The 25,440-nt window shown below is 43.0% G+C and overlaps 1 protein-coding gene across 8 annotated transcripts in view; it reads right to left on the bottom strand.

Annotated features, from left to right (window-relative positions):
* The window catches only part of ARHGEF11 (Rho guanine nucleotide exchange factor 11), a 202,775-nt gene that overhangs the window by 45,655 nt on the left and 131,680 nt on the right, over positions 1-25,440 (bottom strand). For all 8 annotated transcript variants that reach the window (XM_030187312.1, XM_030187311.1, XM_030187316.1 and 5 more), the window contains 4 exons: positions 18,381-18,410; positions 17,872-17,998; positions 7,445-7,624; positions 7,038-7,085 (listed from right to left, as the gene is read on the bottom strand). In XM_030187312.1, coding sequence (XP_030043172.1) covers positions 7,038-7,085; positions 7,445-7,624; positions 17,872-17,998; positions 18,381-18,410 — 385 coding nt within the window. The remainder of the gene's footprint in view (positions 1-7,037; positions 7,086-7,444; positions 7,625-17,871; positions 17,999-18,380; positions 18,411-25,440) is intronic.

Genomic DNA, 25,440 nt, shown 5'->3' on the forward strand with positions numbered 1-25,440 from the left:
TGGGGTGATACTGGATAAAGGTGAGGGGAGTGACAAAGGCTATGGGCTGGGCATGAGAAATTGGGCAAGACTGGATAGCTGGGGAGGGAGAGAGAAACAAGGCAAGATTGGATGGGAGGGGAGGGAGAGAGAGAGATGAGGCAATACAGGATAAGGGGAGGTGGAAGAGACAGAGACTATGGGCTCAGCAGAATGAAAGAAATTGGACAACTTTATAGGCGAAGACATAGGAGTCAACTTTTCAAAATGATTGGGGATGCAAAACCCAATAGAAATTACTCCTCCTTGGACACAGTCACAGGGTTTGTTCAATATTGGGGGTGCTCAAGCACCCACAGAAATGGAACAGTTCAGGCCATAGCAGAGAAACTGAGAATTCGTTGCTTCAGTCTTTATGGAAGAAGATGTAAGAGATCTGCCTGTACCAGAAATGAGGAACTGAAAGAAATCTCTGTGAACCTGGAAGATGTACTGAGCCAAATTGACAAATTAAACAGTAGTAAATCACGTGGACCAGATGGCATACATCCAAGGGTACTCAAAGAACTCAACCATGAAATTGCTGATCTGCTGTTAATATGTAACCTGTCTTTAAAATCGTCCATAATACCCGAAGGTTGGAGGGTGGCCAATGTGACGACAATTTTTAAAAAGGGCTCCGGGGTGATCCGGGAAATTACAGACTGGTAAGCCTGACATCAGTGCCAGGCAAAATAGTGGAAACTATTATAAAGAATAAAATTACAGAACACATAGACAAACATTAATGGGACTGAGTCAGCATGAGTTCAGCCAAGGGAAGTCTTGCCTCACCAGTTTGCTTCTTTTTTTTTGAAGGAATGAATAAACATGCGGATAAAGGTGAGCCGGTTGATATAGTGTATCTAGATTTTCAGAAAGCTCTTGAAAAACTTCTTCATGAGAGATTCCTGAGGAAATTAAAGAGTCACGGGATAGGAGGAAAGGTTCTGGTGTGGATTACAAATTGGTTATTTGACAGAATACAGAGGTAGGGTTAAATGGTCCTTTCTCTCAATTGAGGAGGGTGAACAATGGCATGCTGCAGGGATCTGTACTGGGACTGGTGCTATTTAACATGTTTATAAATGATATGGAAATAGGAACGATGAGTGAAGTGATTAAATTTGCAGATGACACAAAACTATTCAAGGTTGTAAAAAAACACGTGCGGCCCGAGAAATATTGCAGGAAGACCTTAGGAAACTGGAAGACTGGGCATCCAAATGGCAGATGGAATTTAATGTGGACAAATGCAAGGTGATGCACCCTATTTTAAGTTTCATCACAACAGAGTAGTCCTCCATTGAAGAGATTTGCAAGGCTGCAACGTGGTCATCAGTCCACACATTCACATCTCACTACTGCCTTCAGCAGGCTACCCGACGCGACAGTCAGTTTGGGCAGTCGGTGCTGCAGAATCTGTTCGGGGTTTAGAATCCAATTCCAGCCCCCTGTTCCAGGCTGCACTCTCAGTTAGTTGTTTATGGTTTCAGGTCAATCTATGTTATGTCCTCGCCGTTGCGAGGCCCAATTGACCAGTGTTCATTGTTTTGAGTGAGCCTGGTTGCTAGGGATACCCCACTTGTGAGAACAAGCAGCCTGCTTGTCCTTGGAGAAAGCGAAGATACTTACCTGTAGCAGGTATTCTCCTAGGACAGCAGGCTGATTGTTCTCACGTGGGTCAACGTCCACGTCGGCCCAGGAAACAGCAAATTTTCACCATCTAAAATAAAAAGTTTTGCCAGAGCCTTCTGGCGCGCGAACCGCATATGCGCGGATGACTTCCCGCCCGTCGCATGAGCGTGCCTCCTTAGTTTAATCAAAAAGCATACAAACAAACAACAACAACTCCAAAGGGGAGGTAGGCGGATTTGTGAGAACAATCAGTCTGCTGTGCTCGGAGAATACCTGCTACAGGTAAGTAATGGTTAATGTTATGTACTATTTACATTGTACTAAAACCAATAAAAAAATATTGAAAAAACAAAAAACTAATGCATGACATCATTGGGACAGAGTCGGTCAAAAGTGCTTCCCAAAGATCATGAGAAAGCTCTGGTACAAGCCTCTTAAAATGTGCAGGAGATACCATGCTAGCTACTGTAACCACCAGACCCTTTCAAAAGCATGCTTTAACACTGGGTGGTGCAGAAGAAAGACATATGGCTGTCGAATCCCACTGTGCATGGAGAATACTCAACTGCAAGCACCTATGTCAACCGTGGATATATTTTCAGTTGTGCAATCTTGTAGCTGGAAAGCTACCTTTGCTAAATTGTCAAGTGGCCCTTCAAAAAGCATAGCACCAAGAATATCACTTAAAGCATCTGTGGGCAATGAGGTGGTCAGCGTAGTCATGTGAATCACTTCCACTACGAACTGTAAGTCCTCTGTGGGGGGAACGTTGTTTCATATGGTTCACTAGGAACCCAAGATCCACCAATACCTGGGGAGCTGTAGTCAGAGAAGCGATGGCCTCCTAGGGCATGCTCCCTGTTATCAACCAATCATCACAGAAATATAAAGATCCCCTTGTCTGCAAAGGTGTGCTGTTACACATTTTGAGAAGACTCGGGGTGCTGAAGATAGGCCAAAGGGAATCCCGATTACAGTCTGTTTTTGATGTCATTCTTAGATGGTTGTCTAGTAACAGGTTGAGATTAAATGCTGACAAGACTAAATTGATGTACATTATGGCTGAAACTACAGTGAAGTTGCCTGACAACATTTTATTGTCTGGGATCCCTGTGAAGGTTCTTGCCAGGTGTGGAGTCTGGGGATATTGTTAGATTCCAGTCTGTTTTTTACATCGGAAGTTCAAATGTTGATCTGTAACTCTTATTTTAAATTGCACTTACTGCGTAAGCTGCGGCCTTTGTTGCCTAGGCCAGATTTTGCAAGGGTACTGTGAGTGATGGTTCTCAGTGGTTTGGATTATTGTAACATCATTTATTTAGGTTTACAGGCTTCATCCATTCTATCGCTTCAAGTAGTGCAGAATTCTGCAGTACAATTGTTAGATCTGACTATATTACTGCTTATTTGAAGCATTTGCGATGGTTGATTGTTGCCTATCGTATAAAGTATAGGTTGTTATAATGGTACATGGTGTGCTTTGTCAGCTTTCTTCTTTTTATCTTTATCAATAGAAATCAAACAAAATAAAACATGGAAAAGAAAATAAGATGATACCTTTTTTATTGGACATAACTTAATACATTTCTTGATTAGCTTTCGAAGGTTGCCCCTCTTCGTCAGATCGGAAATAAGCAAATGTGCTAGCTGACAGTGTATATAAGTGAAAACATTCAAGCATTACTATGACAGTAAAATAGATACCATTGGAGATTCTACATGGAATGTTGCTAGTATTGGAGATTCTACATGGAATGTTGCTACTATTGGAGATTCTACATGGAATGTTGCTATTCCACTAGCAACATTCCATGTAGAAGCCTGCGCGGCCACATTGGTGATCTGCAAGGGCCGACTTCTACATGGAATGTTGCTACTCTTTGAGATTCTACATGGAATGTTGCTACTCTTTGAGATTCTACATGGAATGTTACTATTCCACTAGCAACATTCCATGTAGAAGCCTGCGCGGCCACATTGGTGATCTGCAAGGGCCGACTTCTACATGGAATGTTGCTACTCTTTGAGATTCTACATGGAATGTTACTATTCCACTAGCAACATTCCATGTAGAAGGCTGCGCAGGCTTCTGTTTCTGTGAGTCTGACGTCCTGCACGTACGTGCAGGACGTCAGACTCACAGAAGCAGAAGCCTGCGCGGCCACATTGGTGATCTACAAGGGCCGACTTCTACATGGAATGTTGCTAGTGGAATAGCAACATTCCATGTAGAATCTATAGAAATCAAACAAAATAAAACATGGAAAAGAAAATAAGATGATACCTTTTTTATTGGACATAACTTAATACATTTCTTGATTAGCTTTCGAAGGTTGCCCCTCTTCGTCAGATCGGAAATAAGCAAATGTACTAGCTGACAGTGTATATAAGTGAAAACATTCAAGCATTACTGTTGATCACCCCACCCCTCAATTATCCACACCCATCCTGTTAGAATATCAATGATATGCTTTGATGTCCCCATGCATACCTCCGACCCACCCCCATCCTCCCACCCTGTCAGACTGTCATAGTAATGCTTGAATGTTTTCACTTATGTACACTGTCAGCTAGCACATTTGCTTATTTCCGATCTGACGAAGAAGGGCAACCTTCGAAAGCTAATCAAGAAATGTATTAAGTTATGTCCAATAAAAAAGGTATCATCTTATTTTCTTTTCCATGTTTTATTTTGTTTGATTTCTATTGATAACCTTAAGAGTGGACTAACAAGGCTACCACACTCCCCTTCTTTTTATCTGCAACAAGAAGTGCAATTGTATGTGCCATCATGCCCATTACGATCAGCAGCAACCTGTGACCTTGTAAAACCAGCATTTGCAGTTGGAGCAGACGAAGAAGGGAGTGTTTTCCATTGCACAAACTTTGGAGTGGAACAAGTTGCCTTTAAGAATAAAAAAGAAAACCCAGCTGGCTGCATTTAAACAGCAGCTAAAGGACCATTTGCTATGTTTGGCTTATCAAGTGCCCGGGGAGCTGGGGATTCTGTTGATTTTGCCCTATTTATTGGCCTATGAACTGTTTTGGTTGGACTTTTAATTATTATTTATGTCTGATGATGTTTTATTCTTGTAAATTTGTATGTTTTTATGTATGTACCATTGTTTTCTGCCCTGGATAAGGGTGGATTATAACTAATAAATCAAATAATCCATGTTCGAAAACTTGAAATATAAAATTGCCTGTGCTTTTGAGGTATGTGAGGAAACCAACCAATTGTCCTTCTGAAAAAAAGGGTAAAATATTGGCTGCTAAAGAATTCATTTTGAATTTATCTTAATTTATATGCTTGTTCAATTCACAGAGGTCCAACATAGGCCTCAGCCCTCCTGACTTCTTAGGAACTATGAAGAATCTAGAATAGAATCCTCTATTTTGTTCCTAATGGGATATTTCTATCACATTTGCCAGAAGAAGGGAGTTGATTTATTTTTGCAAGACCTCACACTGATTCAGAGATGATGCATGTAGGACTAACTTCTTAAATCGAGGGATTGATTTGAGACATAAATATCTCTCATGGATACAAAAGTTTAGAACCCACTTGTCTGATGTTGTACTTTTCCAATTTTCTAGAAAATGAGATAATTATGTCTCCCACCGGGAGATCAGAAGACCCAGAATAATCAAAACTGGACCCTGATTTAGTTGATCGGTGAATGGACCCGTTCTGCATTTTTTTTTCTCTCCATCTCTATTTTGTTGATAGTGATTTTGTGCCCCTGGAGGTCTGGACCTAGTGTAGGGGTCAAAATATGGCGGCCACTAAGACATTCTATAGCAGCTATATTGATGTCTACAGGAATGATTATTATGCTGATCATTATTGTCTACAGCCAATGTTTGACTAGTACAGAAATTCCCTTCAATTATCAAACTTTTTTTTAAAAAACTTTTTCTCACTGGAGTGACTAGACAGTGAAGGTGGTGAAAGGGTCGGTTTTCTTGACCTTGCTTTCTTATCTTGCTAGAGAGAGAGATGTCTGTGATACCGAGACTTGCTGCGTCTATCATTGTCTTTCACTTTGAGGTCTTATTCAACATCTCTTCAACAAAGCCTACAAAAAGAACCCTTAACAACTCAATTCACTACCCATCCCACTCAAGTATTAAAATTCACCTCTTAAACCACCCTAACACTTACTTCTCTACTCCCTCATATATCTTCTGATTATTACTGATTATATCTAAGATTCTGTCATGACTATGTCATATCAACACTCTGTAAGCCACATTGAGCCTGCAAATAGGTGGGATAATGTGAGGTACAAATGCAATAAATAATAATAATAATTGGCACCATTCGGGTGACTGAGCTGGGGGAATCCTTGGCCTTCACCTCCTTGACACTACTTGCATTGGAACCAGAGGAAGGTAGTTTTCTTATACAGTGCAATGACTTTAGGGATCGCCTGTCTCTATTTGGTGCAGATGACTTTTTCAGGGCATAATTACTGGTACCTGTAGTAGCATCCTGCACTGACGTAGAAGGGGAGCCATCAAAAGCAGGTTTGTTTGCGTCAAAAAGAGCAAGCATTTCCAAACTGCTACGTTTTTAAGATGCTTGCTCTTTTCGACTCAAACAAACCTGCTTTTGATGGCTCCCCTTCTACGTCAGTGCAGGATGCTACTACAGGTACCAGTAATTATGCCCTGAAAATGTCACCTGCATCAAATAGGGGCATCTGATTTTTTTTTTAATTTAGTCTGTGAGGTTCATTCACTCTGTAGGAATTCCTTACGCTCGACTTCTCTTATTTTCCTAGCCTTGGAGGCATATGGTCATAATTAGAGCAATCATTAACTCTGTGCGATTCATCCATACAGTGGACACAAGAGCTCATGGATACCACATTTTATGGTGACTAGTTGGGCAATGTTTAAATCCTGGTTTTACCTCTGGCAGTTTGAAAACAATCTGCCAAATCAAATTCAACTTCAAATTAACTGGATGGTGTTATGAGCAGAAATAGAAATGTGAAGTACTGACTGATGGAGAGAAGCTATTGTATGATCGGCCACTACCACAGATGAAAAAGGACTGGTGATTACAGTTACAATAGCCAGCGCAGAAGCTCCTGCACAGAAACAGATTATCTTTGGGAAGCAATTCCGACTAGCTCCATCTCAATGATGTCATCCATCAGCATGGCTGTTGTAAACCTTGCTGTCCATAGAGAATATCTCTCTTTTATTTTATACTCAAAGTGCGGAATGTTTCTATGTCCTGTGCCTCAGCATTTTACAGGAAAGGAAAGAGTATCCAGCTTTATCTAAAAGGGCAAGTTGCATCCCCATCAATAACCCGGAGAATGGCATTCTGCCTTTCCTCCTGCATGGATTCTTGCTGTCTGTATTACCTGCGACCCATCTTCGGGGTATATGGTGGCGTGGGATTCTCCAGGGACCTGCAGAATAAAAACAGAAGAGGGTCAGTATAGGAATTTGCTTTAGTGCTGCATCTCTCCACTCTGGGAGATAATGTTCAATGAGCACGAAGCCCAGTCTACACAACTGACTGACAACTTTATTCTGAGCTTCCCATTCATCTTGTAAAACTGTGAGTTTTGCACTACAGTATGACCTGAAACATCCTCATAACATACACACAAAATACAAGATTAACAACTCCCTCATCATATCAACCAAGAAACCATCCCTCTTTAGATGCAGTAAAATAAGACACCCCTTACTAGTGTTACCACACAACAGTAATCCCATGCTGGTGAGATGTCTTCAGGGGAGGGGAGATCTCCAGCCTTCTTACCTCGCAGATAGGCTGGAAGTTGATGAGGATGCAGACTGGTGGAGCCTCGTGGCCTCCGCAGCTGCATCCATGTCTACATCACTCCTGGAGCGGGGCACATTGTCGGATTTACGTGTTCTCTTCATCTCCTCACGTCCCTTCAGGCTCTCAGAGCGTCCCAGCTTCACCTCCAACCTAGAGCTATAGAACACAATAAAGAATGACAGAGAGTAAGGACATTTTGCTTCTCCCGCTTCCCCAAGATCCATAGAATTGGTCGATGCATTCCACCTGGAGAGGGCAGAACCAGTAACATAGTAACGTGCAGGGGGATAATCGAATGGGGGCGCCCATCTCTAAGGACGGCCCCGTAAAGGGCGGGGCAACCCGTATTAATGAAACAAGATGGACGTCCATCTTTCGTTTCGATAATACGGTCGGGGACGCCCAAATCGTGAAATTTAGGTCGGCCTTAGAGATGGTCGTCCCCGTTTTTCGGCGATAATGGAAAGCGAGGACGCCCATCTCAGAAACGACCAAATCCAAGCCATTTGGTCATGGGAGGAGCCAGCCTTCGTAGTGCACTGGTCCCACTAACTAAATGGAAAAAGCCCTTCCCTTACCAATTCAGAAAGGAACGGGTATGCATGAAGGAAATTGCATGCAAATGAGCTGCTCGCTGTTAGCTCATTTGCACTCGATTTCCTTCCTAAGGAGGGGAAGCGACGGCAGTTGAGGACGTCCAAAATGTGGATGTTTCTGTGAGAAGGACGTCCATGCCTTTGCTATGCCTCAGACACCCCCTTTATTTGGATTTTGCATCACAAGTAGCAGCAGTGGGATTTGAACCAGCCACCTCTGGATTGCAAGACCAGTGCTCTAACCAATAGGCCACTCTACTCCACTCCCTTGAAATTTGGCCATCCCTGTGGGGGGTAGTTGACGATGTCCAAAATTTTTGAAAGAAGGACGTCCACACCTTCGTTATGCCTCCGCTGACACACACATACCTCCTCCCCCCCCCCCCCAGGGACCTGCATACTGCCCCCCCCCCCCACAGGGATGGCCAAATTTCAAGGGAGTGGAGTGGAGGAGTGGCCTACTGTTTAGAGCACTGTTATTTGTCAATCTTATAAAACGCCTTTCCCCAAAAGCTACAGCATAATATATTTAAAAAAAAACAGAATTAATAAATTAAACAACACACGAAAACGACTTAATCATAAGTCATGTCAAACAGCCAGGTCCTACAAAGCTTGCAACCAGGAAGCGGATCTTCCACCCACTTAAAATCCAGTGGCAGCTCATTTCATACTGTAGGTCCTACACAAGAAAAGGATCAACAACTAGTGACCATCAATATGCAACCAGTGAAAATTACTAAAAGGGCTACTGCAAAGAACGTGGAGCCATGGTAGAGACGTACTGAATCAGTAGCACTTAATATAAGCAGACACTCTGTCACGTAATAACGAATCCAAGTCAAATTTTAGATTCAATACGTTGCTGGACAGGGAGCCAAAGAAGCCCTTTAACTCAAGCCAAATACGATCATGTAATTTACTGTTTGTCAGTAGACAGCAACCTTTATTTTGTATTTGCTGAAGCCTCTACAACTGAGATTAAGGAAGACCTACTCAGATCTGATTAGAATAAAAGTGTACGGCACTAATCCAACAGTGTTGCTTTCAATGCATGCACTGCGGTCACCAACCACAGGCCCCAATAATGATTGTAAATAACGAGTCTCCTAAAAGTACTGGAAACATGCTTTCACTACCAAACAGATTTGCTTCTGATGTCCAATGAAGAATTCAATTAAACCCCTAAGATCTTAATTTCTGAGTGTGGAACAAGTATCAAACATATAAACGGCGAGTGACTGACTCACTCGCAAATGCGCAGTACAGACTTCCCTCTCTGTCCCGCCTCCACGTCAATACGTGATGATGGGGGGGGCGGGACAGAGGGAAACTGCGCCGCCGAGGTTGCTACCGCTCCCCCCCCCCCCTCGGAGTCGCCGCCGCCACCCCTCCACCCGGCCCGGGCCCTCTCTTCGCTTCTGAACTTACACATCCATTCGCCGAACGCAGCAACGCACATCAGCTGAGCTGCCCCTTCCTTCTCTGCCTGTGTCCCACCCTCGCTGACGTTACGTCACAGGAGGGCGGGGCCACAGGCAGAGAAGGAAGGGCCCACTGCAGCTGAGCAGGCGTTGCTGCGTTCGGCAAATGGATGTGTAAGTTCAGAAGCGAAGAGAGGGCCCGGGCCGGGTGGAGGGGTGGCAGCGGCGACTCCGAGGGGGGGGGGAGCGGTGGCGACCTCGCGGGGGGGGGGGGGGGGAGCGGTGGTAACCTCATGGGGGGCGGGGAAGGAAAACCCCAATACCAGCCCATTTTTACGGGCTCAACGGCTAGTGCCAATTAAATTTTGACTGTTTGACAATTAACCTTTACCATATAACTATAGGACCTCAGTGGCAAAATGTCCAAATCAGAAAAGTAAGGGCTCTAAGTCCTGACATTTCAGCTCCAATCCCACTCTTCTGCTGATTCTGGGGTTGGGGCAGAAAGCTTGTGTTAAAGGTGTGCACTAATGGCTTAGAGCACAGCTTCTGACGCTAGCTGAACGCTCCTCAATGCAGAACATTAATGACATGCAAATCACCACTGTGTACAAGTGTGCACTATTTATTAAAGATATCCAGGATTTGGTACAATGAATGACTCCCTTTCTATTTTGGTGGAAGTGCATGGACAAAGTAAAAATGATTATTCCTGCAATAAACTACATTTTAAGAATACTTATAATATCGTACCCAAGCTGAAAATATAAGAAAGTGAAAAAAAATGCTATTGTACTTCTTGTAGAAGGGTAAAAACCCCAGGATAGGGGGCAGCTAAACTAAAAGCCTTGAAGTCTAAAGGGGTGTCATTTTTCATAGTTTTGATTACATCATCTTGCCTTTATTCTGAGACAAGAAGTCGGTGTTTTTTGGGCTTGTTCGCTTTTGCAGAAACCAGTTTGGAAAACAGCTTCCTACACTCGCTCACTTGTCCCTGGGATGCTAGGAATGTATAGCTTGTCCAGCAAAGGCTCTAATTTAGTGGCATTTAAACTCCAGGAAGAATCGAGCCACTCTGAACTAGTGCTTTCTCTACAGCACCTAGTGTAGAATGGCCTTCCCTTCAATATTCAAAATCAGCATGTTAATTGGAGACTACAGCAATGTTGTGGAATTTGGTCCTTGGGTCAAATATTATCCCAGGTTTCAACGAAATCCTCTGAGACCTTGAAGCACAAATTTCATCTCTCTACTAAGCGCTGCAGTTGCAGCCATTGGAAGGTCAACAGTGTCCAGCTTTCACAATTTGAAGACAACTGGTGATTGAAAGATATGTGTATGCTATATCTCAAACATTGGGGTAGTTGAAAATTTTATATGCAACACAATATGACCGATACAATGCTGTTCAGGGGAGTACAGATTTACCCCCGTTTATTAAGCCATGCTACAGTCTGCCGCACAGTCCATTCAAAGTGAATGCCTGTGTCGGCATTAGCGCAGCTTAGTAAACAGAGGGGTTAGAAAGCGGAGTTCTGCAAAGATTTTGTTCCAGATATTTGGAAACAATTTTCAATAACACAGCAAAAATACTCCATGTCCGGTCTGTCACACAGGGCCTATATTTTGCACTCATAGAGCAATATGGACCCGATTAAAGGTCTCCGAATTTCCAGGTGTCACGGGCGCTCTTGGTCCTGCAATGCCTCAATAGGGATTTTTTCACATGTTATTTAAGCATTCTTATGTTAAATCTTTCTATCATTCAGTGCGGTTGCAGATATGTCAAATACTGCCAATAAACATCAGCAATTTATAATACAATTATTTTGAGAGATTCAGTTATTACTAAATCACTGTATGTGAATAGGGGTTAGGAGTTAAAAGCAGCATCAAAAAGGTGGGTTTTTAGCCTAGATTTGAAGACGGCAAGAGATGGAGCTTGACGTACCGACTCAGGATGTCTATTCCAGGCCTATGGTGCAGCAAGATAAAAGGGACGTCGTCTGGAGTTGGCAATGGAGGAGAAGGGTACAGAAAAGAGAGGTCTACCCAATGAATGGAGTTCCCGGGGAGGAGTGTAGGGAAAGATGAGAGTGGAGAGGTACTGAGGAGCTGCAGAATGAATGCACTTGTAAGTCAATAACAGGAGTTTGAATTGTATGTGGAAACGGATATGGAGCCAATGAAGTGAATTCAGGAGAGGGCTAATAAGAGCATAGTGACACCGGCGGAATATACCCCTTGCAGCAGAATTTTGAATCGATTCAGAAAGTGTGCTTGAGGGCAGGGCTGCCCGAAGTAGTTCTCTGGGGCAGGGTTTTAGAGTAAACGTACTTTAACAGATAGCTTCCGGCAGGGACTAAGCACCACATTTAGTTGCCCACCCACCCTCCCCAGCACCCGCCTGCCCCTGGGGCAGCTCTTCATTTATAGTCAGTGTTCTAATTAAGGTAATAAGCAAGTGCTGCTCCCACTAAGTCTCAATACAGCCAAACAGTAATCACACAATAACAGAACACATTATATCAAAATCCTTAAGAAACTGTGTCTATCCAACATCCTTAAATTTGTAGCTAGTATTTATACATTGAAATATTCATATATTAATGAGATGGAGTCAGTAGTCCAGCAGCGAGAGGGGTGTTACCCAGTCTTTTGCACAGAGTGTCACAAGTATGATTATCTCCCAGTTGGTGTAAAGTCATATGTGTGTGCCCGGTGCAAAGAGCTCCTAGCTCTCAGGGAACAGGTACGTTCTCTCGAGGCTAGAGTACAAGACTTGGTAGAGATGAGAGAGATTGAACAGTACATAGATGAGTCCTACAGGGATGTTGTAGAGAGGTCCCACCTCCAGTCGGGTAGCCCCTGTGCTACTTCGGAGGGCTACAAATGATATCGTAGCGACAGGGTGGATAGGATTGGAGGAGGGGTAGCGCTGTATGTAAATGAGAACCTTGACTCGGATAGGCTGCAAATATTGCAGGAGACAAAACCCCTATTGGAATCCTTGTGGATTGAAATTCCACATGAAAAGGGGAAAAGGACGGTGTTAGGAGTGTACTACCGTCCGCCTGGCCAAGACGAGCAGACGGACGCAGCAATGTCAAGGGAAATTAGGGAAGCGAATAAAAAGGGCAATGTAATATTAATGGGCAACTTCAATTATCCGGATATAGACTGGGTTAATGAAACTTCGTTACACGCAAGGAAGGTGAAATTTCTTGATGAAATCAAGGACGGCTTCATGGAACAGCCGACAAGAGAAGGAAAAATACTAATCATTAGTGGAGCTCATGATCTGGTGTGGGGGGTAACGGTGAGAGGACCACTTGATAACAGTGATCATTATATGATCAATTTTGATATTGGCTACGAAGTAAGTGAACTCAGGAAATCAAATACACTAGAGTTTAACTTTAGAAAAGGAGACTACAATAAAATGAGAAGAACGGTGAAAAAAAGACTGAAGGGAGCAGCTGAAAGGGTAAAAAACTTGAATCTGGCATGGATGCTGTTCAAAACCAGCATCCTGGACCAGAACTGAAAAATGAGCTTGCGGAGCTACTGTTAGTGATATGCAATTTATCCTTAAAATCGAGCGTGGTACCGGAAGATTGGAGGATGGCCAATGTAACGCCAATTTTTAAAAAAGGTTCCAGGGGAGATCCGGGAAATTATAGACCGGTGAGTCTGACGTCGGTGCCGGGGAAAATAGTAGAGGCTATTATTAAAAACAAAATTACAGAGCACATCCAAGGACATGGATTACTGAGACCAAGTCAGCACGGCTTTAGTGTGGGGAAATCTTGCCTGACCAATTTACTTCAATTCTTTGAAGGAGTAAACAAACATGTGGACAAAGGGGAGCCGGTTGATATTGTGTATCTGGATTTTCAAAAGGCATTTGACAAGGTACCTCATGAAAGGCTACAGAGGAAATTGGAGGGTCATGGGATAGGAGGAAATGTCTTATTGTGGATTAAAAACTGGTTGAAGGATAGGAAACAGAGAGTGGGGTTAAATGGGCAGTATTCACAATGGAGAAGGGTAGTTAGTGGGGTTCCTCAGGGGTCTGTGCTAGAAGATTGGAGGGTGGCCAATGTAACGCCCATTTTTAAAAAGGGTTCCAGAGGAGATCTGGGAAATTATAGACCACTGAGTCTGACGTCGGTGCCGGGAAAAATGGTAGAAACTATTATTAAGAATAAAATTACAGAGCACATACAAAAGCATGGGCTACTGAGACAGCACAGATTTAGTGAAGGGAAGTCTTGCCTCACAAATCTACTGCATTTTTTTGAAGGGGTGAACAAACATGTGGACAAAGGGGAGCCGGTGGATATTGTGTATCTAGATTTTCAGAAGGCGTTTGACAAAGTGCCTCATGAAAGACTGCAAAGGAAACTGGAGAGTCATGGGATCGGAGGCAGTGTATTATTATGGATTAAGAGCTGGTTAAAAGATAGGAAGCCGAGAGTAGGGTTGAATGGTCATTATTCTCGATGGAGAAGGGTAGTTAGTGGGGTCTCTCAGGGGTCTGTGATGGGACCCCTGCTTTTTAACATATTTATAAATGACCTTGAGATGGGAGTAACTAGTGAGGTAATTAAATTCACAGATGACACAAAGTTATCCAGGGTCGTCTCTTCGCAGGAGGAGTGTGAAAGATTACAAGAAGACCTCATGAGACTGGGGGATTGGGCGTCCAGATGGCAGATGAAGTTCAACGTTGACAAGTGCAAAGTGATGCATGTGGGAAGGAGGAACTGGAAGGACACAAGAAATTAGAATGTGGTAGGTTTAAAACAAATCTGAGAAAGTTTTTCTTTACTCAGCGCGTAGTTAGACTCTGGAACTCATTGCCGGAGAAGGTAGTGACGGCAGCTGGCATTGCTGAGTTTAAAGGGGGTCTGGACGGATTCCTGAAGGAAAAGTCCATTGATCATTATTAAATTTTGGGTTTCTGCCAGGTTCTTGGAGCCTGGATTGACCGCTGTCGGAGACAGAGTGCTGGGCTTGATGGACCTTTGGTCTTTTCCCAGCGTGGCAGTGCTTATGTACTTATGACAAATTTTGGTGATATTATAAAGAAAGAAATGACATGTTTTAGCAGTCTGTTGAACAAGTGCAGAGAAAGGCAGAGGAGTCAAAGATGACCCCAAGGTTACGGGCTGATAGCGGGGAGGATGAGAGTGTTATCCACAGAGATAGAGAATGGGGGAAGAGGAGAGCTGGGTTTAGGGGGAAAGATAAGAAGCTCGGTCATGTTTAGTTTCAGATGGAGGTGAGACATCCAGGCAGCAATGTCAGAAAGGCAGGCTGATATTTGGGCCTGGGTTCCTGCTGAAATTTCTGGTGTGGAGAGGTAGATCTAGAAGTCATCAGTATAAAGGTGATACTGAAAACCATGGGATAAGATCAGAGCACCAAAGGAAGAAGTATAGATGGAGAAGAGAAGATGTCCCAAGACATAGCCCTGAGGTACACCAACTGATAGTGGGATAGAAGTGGAGGAGGATCCACCAGAGTATACACTAAAAGTGCGATGGGAAAAAACAAAGCCCTGAAATCGGAGTGAGGACAATGTATCAAGTAGGCGGTGATCAACAATGTCAAAAGCAGCAGATAGATTGAGAAGGATGAGGCTAGTATAGAGACCTTTGGATCTGGCCAGGAACAGGTCATTGGAGATTATAGCAAGGGCCGTTTCAGTTGAACGAAGAGGGCGAAAGCCAGATTGAAGTGGATCAAGAATAGCTTAAGATGAAAGAAAGTCAAGACAACGGTGCTGAACAGCACATTCAAGTATTTTGGATAGGAAAGGAGGAGGAATATGGGCGATAGTTGGAAAGACAGGTAGAGTCCAATGAAGGTTTTTTGAGGAATGGTGTGACTACGGCATGTTTGAAGGCATCAGGAACCGTTGTAGTGGAAAGTGAAAGATTTAGGATATGACAGATAGAAGGGATGACAGAAGGGGAGATAGTGCTAAGCAGAAGGGTGGGAATACGATAAAAGGAACAGGTAGTTAGTTTTGAGGAGGAAATAAAATGTGCAGTTTTCTCTTCAGTGATTTCAGAAAAGGAAGAAAAGGAGGCAGGGGTTGAAGGAGGGTTGAGAGAATGGACTGAGGGAAGGAGAGGTGGAGGTGTCTTGGTTGAGAATTCAAGGTAAATATTGTGAACCTTATTGTGAAAGTACTCAGCCAGAGTCTGGGGAGAAAATGAAGGGGGAGTTGGAGATGAAGGCACTTTGAGGAGACAGTTCAGTGTAGCAAAGAGTCGTCAAGGGTTTGAGCCAAGAGAATTTGTCAACTGGATGTAGTAGTCCTGTTTGGCAAGTGAAAGAGCAGACTGGAAGGAAGGCAAAATTATTTAAAATTATGATTAATACAGTATTAAAAACTACCTTGTTTCACTGGAAAAATAGTGAACTTATGGATTTCACCATCTGATGGAATTCAATTTGTGTATTCCATAGAAAAGCAAAGATGACAGCAGAGAAGAGAAACCGCTTCAAGAAGAGACTTACACAGAGACACTATCACCTCCTTTTCCTGCTGGCTATTCCTCTCCCTATGCACCCAAGCATCCTTCCGGTTTTTGACATCAAAAAGATCTAAGAGTAAATTATTTTTGATGGCAAAAATGTTAGACCCGGTACATCGATCCTAATACCGCAAACCCACAGGGGACATTGTTCAAATTCATTGAACGGGTGAACCACTCTGACCAACCCACTGAAAGCACTAAATATCAGCAAAAATATTTATCCACTTGGAAACAAAGGGGTCAACATTTAAAGTGATTCAACTGGGCAGGAGAAGCTCCTGCCTGGTTAAATTGCAATGACCAAGTCAAACCCGGATATTCAGAGGCATACAAACCAGATAGTGCTGCTGAATATTTGGGCAGATCACCATGTCACCGTCCCGTTAGTGCCAAAGCAGAGCTGTCCTAATTTAACTGGGTAGCTCTCCAGGTACTGCCACTGAATAATGTATCCAGGTAACTCCCAGCAGGCCATACAGTACCCAGGTACTCAAGACCGGTACTGACATAGGGGGGCTGGCATTGAATATCCAGGTCCAATCTAGCCCATGCTTTCATCCCTGTTAAAGCAAGAGCAGTTCCCCCTAGCAATCAGAAAAACACTCATCCTTTTACCAGGGAATTAAACTCCCTCAACAGTGTTCTAGCAACTTCAGGGGGTCATCAGATGTTTTCCTCAAGAGATTGACTGTATGAAAGCTGAGCAGTAGAACCAGGTGGTAAGGAATAGTTGGACTAACTCACAGGAGCTTCAGACCATTTACCTGCCTCTGGATGGCTTACAGTTTAATTCTGTACCTGAGGCAATGGAGGGTCAAGTGAGTTGCCCAATGAGCAGCAGTGGGATCTGAAGCCTGGCTTCCTCGGTTCTCAGCCCATAGCTCTAACCATAGCAAGAGAAGAAAAAAAGAAGCCTAGACTGTAATGCCCATTCCTTACAACCTGGACTCCCTCCATTAGCAAAATTCGCCCCTTCCTCTCCGAGCACACCATCCGAACTCTCATCCACTCTCTCATTACCTCTCGCCTTGACTACTGCAACCTACTCCTCACCGGCCTCCCACTTAGCCATCTATCCCCCCTTCAGTCCATTCAGAACTCTGCCGCATGTCTTATCTTCCGCCTTAACCGATATACTCATATCACCCCTCTCCTCAAGTCACTTCACTGGCTTCCGATCAGATACCGAATACAGTTCAAGCTTCTCCTTCTCACCTACAAATGCACTCGATCTGCAGCCCCTCCTTACCTCTCTACCCTCATCTCCCCTTACGTCCCTACCCGTAACCTCCGCTCTCAAGACAAATCCCGCCTTTCAGTACACTTCTCCACCACCGCCAACTCTAGGCTTCGCCCCTTCTGCCTCGCCTCTCCCCATGCTTGGAACAAACTCCCCGAGCCCATACACCGGGCCCCCTCCCTACCCATCTTCAAATCATTGCTCAAAGCCCACCTCTTCAATGTCGCCTTCGGCACCTAATCACTACGTCTCTTCTCAGGAAATCTCATATACCCCAACTTGACATTTCGTCCTTTAGATTGTAAGCTCTTCTGAGCAGGGACCGTCCTTATTCGTTAATTTGTACAGCGCTGCGCAACCCTAGTAGCGCTCTAGAAATGTTAAGTAGTAGTATTAGTAGGAGAAGCAGCAGCACAAAGGGGGTTCATTTGTTACATTCACAGAGTCATTCAAAGGGGCAGGTGGGGGGGGGAGGGAGGGAGGCAGGCAGACCTTGATGTTTAATTTTAAGGCGCTCCCCTCTCTAAGCAATAAACAGGAACTCAGCATTCACCAGCCTCATGCTCCAAAGCTGTCTCCCACCCCTTACCTGTCAGAGTCCAGTAGGTCTTCAGGGAAGCTGCCCGTGGACAGACGTTGCATTGCCAAATCCTGGGGGTCATAGTGCTGATTGTTCTCAAAATGCTGGATGATGTTTCTCACGTTCCCAGGTTTAACTGACGGGATTGAACAAAAGATCGACCACATCAAGAACAAAGATCGTTGGAGATCATCAATCTGCACTGGAGCTAACCGCTGCCCAGACTATGGCTTATGCTTAGCAAAAAGGCTGGCATCTCTTACCCACTGTTCCAATCTTCCCTTATAGAAATCAATGGTATCAAAACTATTGGGGTTTACTGCCCGACTATCCCTAACCTTACAGTAGGGTAAGCAAGAAAGGCTCACACCTAATGGATTTTAGGGTATTTTTAACCACCTCAATAAAAGTGTATTCGTTTTGTCTCCTGGTGTCATGGATGGGGCAAGAAGATCAAATAAAAAAGTATGACAAAACTTAAGGAAAGCAAAACAAACAAAACAAAATATGCCTTTTACCTTCACCGGGGGACAAAGGAACATGAAATGCTGAAAGGGAAAAAAAAATATGAAATGTCAGATTTTTTAGATTTTAATGAAATGATTCAAAACAAAAAGTATACATTTAGGTGGTAATTTTATAAGGCATTTTCCACGTGCAAAGCATGTCTTAGACACAGAAAATGGTTATTCTAAAACTGCGTGGGGAATACTGGAATACAAAGTATGAGCACAGAAAAAAAGGAGAAATTAGATCTTACCTGCTAATTTGCTTTCCTTTAGTCCCTCCGGACCGGACCGGACCTCCCTTCCAACCTGCTGGAAGGCGAGCACAACCCATCAGTCCAATCCTGGTCCGGTCCGGAGGGACGCTAAGGAAGCTATTGTTTACCTGTAATGAAGGTTCTCAGTGCAACACCATGACTGAGTGACATCATCTTGCGGCTCCCAAGGCTCAGGAGCCCCCTCCTCTGGGCATCCTGAGCAGGTGCGGGGGTTCTCATGTGTCCATCCTCTGCTGAGCTCTGTCAGTTTATATTATAGTCAAATGCTTTATCAATGGAGAAGGTGCGTGGAAGTAAAGTTGCATCCCTCTGCTGTCCACGTAGAACCCTCACTACAATATCACTTTCTCCATGGACCAACGGAGAGATGCACCTGCATGACAGGGCTGGGAGTTGTTTTGAAAGACTGGAAACTTAGCAACTCAGGTTTAAAAATAGGTGGAGATGCTGACTAGCACGAAGAATTATGCAAAAATGATTATGTAAGATGGTCTGTCCAAAAACATTCTCCAAACATGACAAAGAGTTTTGGGTTTTTGTTACATTTGTACCCCGCACTTTCCCACTCATGGCAGGCTCAATGCGGCTTACATGGGGCAATGGAGGGTTAAGTGACTTGCCCAGAGTCACAAGGAGCTGCCTGTGCCTGAAGTGGGAATCGAACTCAGTTCCTCAGTTCCCCAGGACCAAAGTCCACCACCCTAACCACTAGGCCACTCCTCCACAAGTTATATCTAGGAAAAGGTATGAAGCGATACCAGGTGGCAGCTTTACATATCTCCATGATGGGCACTGACCTGAGATTCTATATTAAAGCATGTCTAGAATCCAGTGAACGTAAAGATATCTCTGCAGGACGAGAAAGCAGTTTGGAAACAAAAATAGTACTGGGAGGACAATTGCTTGATTAAGATGGAAACCCACCACCATTTAAAATGCAAACAAAGACCAGGTGGGTTCTCAATACTATCCTGTTTGGGTAAAATTCAGTATATAGCAGAATTTAGATGAGAGCTTCCAGTTTGCTAAATTGTCCAGTGGATGAAATAGCTATTAAGACGATTGTCTTTGATATGAGATATTTGACGGATGCTTGTCCCAGGGGTTCAATCAGGGCTTCCATGAGTCGCATTTGCACAAAGTGGAGGTGGTACCCACATGGGTGGTTTTGTGTAAACTATCTCGCATGAAAACACTAGATTACGGGATATACTGACAATGGCTTGCCTTTGACCTAGTGATGTTACACTGCAATGACCGATACATGCAGATGTACGAGGGAGATTTGGAGACTCCTTTGGATAGGTACAAGTAATAGACTAGTATTTCGAAAACTGATACAATCCAGAAAACTTTTTGTGGTACACCAATTGCTGAAACACTTCTATTTCAAATGATAGTATCCAGAAAACAGTCCACAAAACATAAGTACATAAGTATTGTCATACTGGGAAAGACCAAAGGTCCATCAAGCCCAGCATCCTGTTTCCAACAGTAGCCAAACCAGGTCACAAATACTCGGCAAGATCCCAAAAATGAACAAAACATTTTATACTGCTTATCCCAGAAATAGTGGATTTTCCCCAAGTCCATTTAATAATGGTCTATGGACTTTTCCTTTAGGAAGCCATCCAAACCTTTTTTAAACTCCGCAAAGCTAACCGCCTTTACCACATTCTCTGGCAAAGAATTCCAGAGTTTAATTACACGTTGACAGAAGAAACATTTTCTCTGATTCGTTTTAAATTTACTACATTGTAGCTTCATCGCATGCCCCCTAGTCCTAGTATTTTTGGAAAATGTGAACAGATGCTTCACATCTACCCGTTCAACTCCACTCATTATTTTATACACCTCTATCATATCTCCCCTCAGCCGCCTTTTCTCCAAGCTGAAGAGCCCTAGCCGCTTTAGTCTTTCCTCATAGGGAAGTCGTCCCATCCCCTTTATCATTTTCATCGCCCTTCTCTGCACCTTTTCTAATTCCACTATATCTTTTTTTTGAGATGCGGCGACCAGAACTGAACACAATATTCGAGGTGCGGTCGCACCATGGAGTGATACAAAGGCATTATAGCATCCTCATTTTTGTTTTACATTCCTTTCCTAATAATACCTAACATTCTATTTGCTTTCTTAGCCGCAGCAGCACACTAAGCAGAAGGTTTCAACGTATCATCAACAACGACACCTAGATCCCTTTCTTGGTCCGTGACTCCTAACGTGGAACCTTGCATGACATAGCTATAATTCGGGTTCCTCTTTCCCACATGTATCACTTTGCACTTGCTCACATTAAACATCATCTGCCAATTAGACGCAGTCTCCCAGTCTCGTAAGTTCCGCATGTAATTTTTCACAATCCTCCTGCAATGTAACGACTTTGAATAACTTTGTATCATCAGCAAATTTAATTACCTCACTAGTTACTCCCATCTCTAAGTCATTTATAAATATGTTAAAAAGCAGCAATCCCAGCACAGAGCCCTGGGGAACCCCACTAACTACCATGCTCCATTGAGAATACTGACCATTTAACCCTACTCTCTGTTTTCTATCTTTTAACCAGTTTTTAATCCACAATAGAACACTACCTCCTATTCCATGACTCTCCAATTTCCTCTGGAGTCTTTCATGACGTACTTGGTCAAACGCCTTCTGAAAATTCAGATACATATCAACCAGCTCCCCTTTATCCACATGCTTGTTCACCCCTTCAAAGAAATGTAGTAGATTGGTGAGGCAAGATTTCCCTTCACTAAATCCATGTTGAAATTGTCTCATTAATCCATGCTTTTGAATATGCTCTGTAATTTTGTTCTTAATAATATTCTCTACCATTTTGCCCGGCACCGACATCAGACTCACCGGTCTATAATTTCCCGGATCTCCTCTGGAACCTTTTTAAAAAAATCGGTGTTACATTGGCCACCCTCCAATCTTCCGGTACCACACTTGATTTTAAGGATAAATTACATATTTCTAACAATAGCTCCACAAGCTCATTTTTCAGTTCGATCAGAACTCTGGGATGAATACCATCCGGTCCAGGAGATTTGCTATTCTTCAGTTTGTAGAACTGCCCCATTACATCCTCCAGGTTTACAGAGAATTCATTAAGTTTCTCCGACTCGTCAGCTTCGAATACCATTTCCGGCACCAGTATCCCACCCAAATCTTCCTCGGTGAAGACCGAAGCAAAAAATTGATTTATTCTCTCCGCTACGGCTTTGTCTTCCCTGATCGCCCCTTTTACTGCTCGGTTATCTAGCAGTCCAACTGATTCTTTTGCCGACTTCCTGCTTTTAATATACCCCAAAAAATTTTACTATATGTTTTTGCCTCCAAAGCAATCTTTTTTTCGAAGTCCCTCTTAGCTTTCCTTATCAGTTGGTTCCTTCTTCCATTTTCTGAAGGATTTTCTTTTAGCTCTAATAGCTTCCTTCACCTCACTATTTAACCACGCCAGCTGTCGTTTGGTCTTCCGTCCTCCTTTTTTAATAAATGGAATATATTTGGCCTGGGCTTCCAGGATGTTGTTTTTGAACAGCATCCACACCTGATGTAAATTTTTGACCCTCGCAGTCGCTCCTCTAAGTTTTCTTTTCACATTGTTCTCATTTTATCATAGTCTCCTTTTTTAAAGTTAAACGCTAACGTATTTGATTTCCTATGTATACTTACTTCAAAGCTAATATCAAATCCAATCATATTATGATCACTGTTATCAAGTGGCCCCAGCACCATTACCTCCCGCACCAGATCATGCGCTCCACTAAGGACTAGGTCTAGAATTTTTCCTTCTCTCGTCGGTTCCTGTACCAGCTGCTCCATAAAGCTGTCCTTGATTTCATCAAGGAATTTTACCTCCCTAGTGTGTCCCAATGTTACATTTACCCAGTCAATATTGTGGTAATTGAAATCACCCATTATTATTGTGTTGCCCAGTTTGTTTGCGTCCCTAATTTCCTTTAACATTTCTGCATCCGTCTGTTCATCCTGGCCAGGCGGACGGTAGTACACTCCTATCATTATCCTTTTCCCCTTTACACATGGAATTTCAATCCACAATGATTCCAAGAAGTGTTTTGTTTCCTGCAGAATTTTCTATCTATTTGATTCAAGGCTCTCGTTAATATACAATGCTACCCCTCCACCAATTTGATCCACCCTATCACTACGATATAATATGTACCCCGGTATGACAGTGTCCCACTGGTTAGCCTCCTTCCACCAGGTCTCAGAGATGCCTATTACATCTAATTTTTAATTTAGTACAATATATTCTAACTCTCCCATCTTATTTCTTAGGCTCCTGGCATTCGCATATAGACATTTCAAACTGTGTCTGTTGCTCCTATTTACATCATGCTTAGTACTTGACAGTACTAATTTGCAATCTTTTGTATGATTTTTATTTAGGGACACCTGATCTACTTCGGTCTCTTTTGCAACCTCACTATCAGGATACCCTATCTTCCCTGTTTTGGTGATATCTTTGAAAGATACCTTACCCCGAACCATGCGCTTTTGAGCGACTGTCGGCCTTCCCCCCTTTTCTAGTTTAAAAGCTGCTCTACCTCCTTTTTAAATGCTGATGCCAGCAGCCTGGTCCCACCCTGGTTAAGGTGGAGCCCATCTTTTCGGAATAGGCTCCCCCTTCCCCAGAATGTTGCCCAGTTCCTAACAGTTCCTTACTTCTGGTAAGCCCTTGCAAGTAATTGTGAGCAGTCCATTAGGGTGCTGGAAGATTTACTGTCAGACATTTCCTTGTCTGATGGTTTTGTTTTGCCAGTAGTGCAGAGAGTAGCGACCAGTTTAGCTGGCAGATAAAACTAAAACTGACAGAAGCTCAGCAGAGGATACCCTCACAGAAGGCCACCGGGGACGGGCTCTCTTGTGTTTTATAAGCATCTGATTCAGGAGCTGCAGGATGACCCCAAGAAGTCGTACGGGTGCATGCCGCTGCTTACTAATGGAGAAAGCGCCTACTTTTTATATAATATCTCAGGTGCACAGTTTGGATGGAGAAGGAGTAGAGACATGATATATACACACGCGTCTATATTTGCACCTGATTTAGAGCAGCTGTGCAAGAATATTTGAATGCCTGTCGGGGATAGTTCTGGCAGCTTCTTTATAAAGGCAGAAAGGTACCCACGTTGCTTTCATAAAATAGGCCCTTTTGAACATTTTTATAAAATTACCTTCCCACTATCATAACAATGAGAACAAACAGGAAAGCACGAGGAGAGTGCATGGTGCTTCCTGGGCAGTTTAGAAAAAAAAAATGCAAATTCCACCCCATTATAGTGGGGTTCTAGCATTATGCAAGAATAGCCATAGCATTGCAGGTCAGACCAAATGTCCATCTATCCCAGTATCCTGTTTCCAGTAGTGGGCAGTCCAGGTCACAAGCACCTGGCAAGATCCCAAAAGAGAACAAGAGTCCAGGCTATTTACTCTCAGGGATAAGCAGTGACTTTCCTCAGGTCTACGGTTTATGGACTTTACCTTCAGGAACTTGTCCAAAACATTTTTTTCAAATATAGCTACATAACTGCTTTCATTACATCTTCTGGGAAGGAGTCCCAGAGCTTAACTATGTGACGAGTGAAAAAAATATTTTCTCCTATTTGTTTTAAATGTATTAGTATGTAACTTCATGAATTGTCCCCTAGTCCAGCACTTGCCAATCTTTTTGTGGCCATGACTCTATGTTCATGGCCAAACAAAACTACAGTTAGCTTAGCAGGGTTTAAAAAAGGTTTGGATAATTTCCTAAAAGAAATGTCCATAACCCATTATTAAGATGGACTTGGGGAAAATCCACTGCTTATTTCTAGGATAAGCAGCATAAATTCTTTTTTTACTGTTCTGGGATCTTCCCAGGTGCCTGTGACCTGGATTGGCCACTGTTGTAAAGAGGACACTGGGCTTGATAAACCTTCAGTCTTTCCCAGTATAGCAACGCTTGCAGTATTCTATAAATTATGCATGTACGTGGGAGCCCCATCTATGTGCAAATCATGCTCCTCCCATATGGATGTCCCTCTTGCAAACACTGCTTTGTAAGTTAAGCAGTTGCAGAACAGCGCTTAGGTAGCTTTATTGATATTTAAGCGTATGTATATGCGCGCATATGCCCGTAAATGTAATGATTCTGCACACTGATGCACAAAGCCTGCAAAATGTAAGCACCCCGTTTCCAGAACTGCCCTTAAATGGGCAAACACGATTCTAATAAAAATTGAGATGCCGAAAACCAGATTTAAAGTTTCAGTGCAAAAAACTAGCCTTCCAAGATTCTGAAGCAGCCCATCATTCGCTCTGGAATTTTTAAAAGTCTCTGTAATTTTTTAAACCAAAATTTAAAAGAGCTGAGCACAAAGTTTTCCCTGCTCAACTTCTTTTTTTTTTTTTTTTGAGAGGGAGGTGTAATTATTTTTTTACCCTGCCAGAAATTACAAAACATATAAACTTTATAATAAAAAATGCAGTTAATTCTGAATCATGCAAGCAAACAGGCCAATGCACTAAGCCCCAGTACATCCTGCACAGAGATTGTTGACTCATACCATATTCTTACATGATATGCAAATCAGCTTTGTGTAGTTTTTCTTGAACTCAGGATTGCATACAATCACTGACTAATGTAAAAGCCTAACCGCGTCTCTAGGATGTATCATTAGGTTTTTTACAAAAACGGTTATTTATGCATTTTAATACATCATAATTAATTCTGATCACACAAATGAGCTGATCTGCATGATTCCTCAGTTTTAGTATTTATT

Source organism: Microcaecilia unicolor, chromosome 14 (genome assembly GCF_901765095.1).
Source record: "Microcaecilia unicolor chromosome 14, aMicUni1.1, whole genome shotgun sequence".
In the NCBI taxonomy this organism is placed as follows: Eukaryota; Metazoa; Chordata; class Amphibia; order Gymnophiona; family Siphonopidae; genus Microcaecilia; species Microcaecilia unicolor.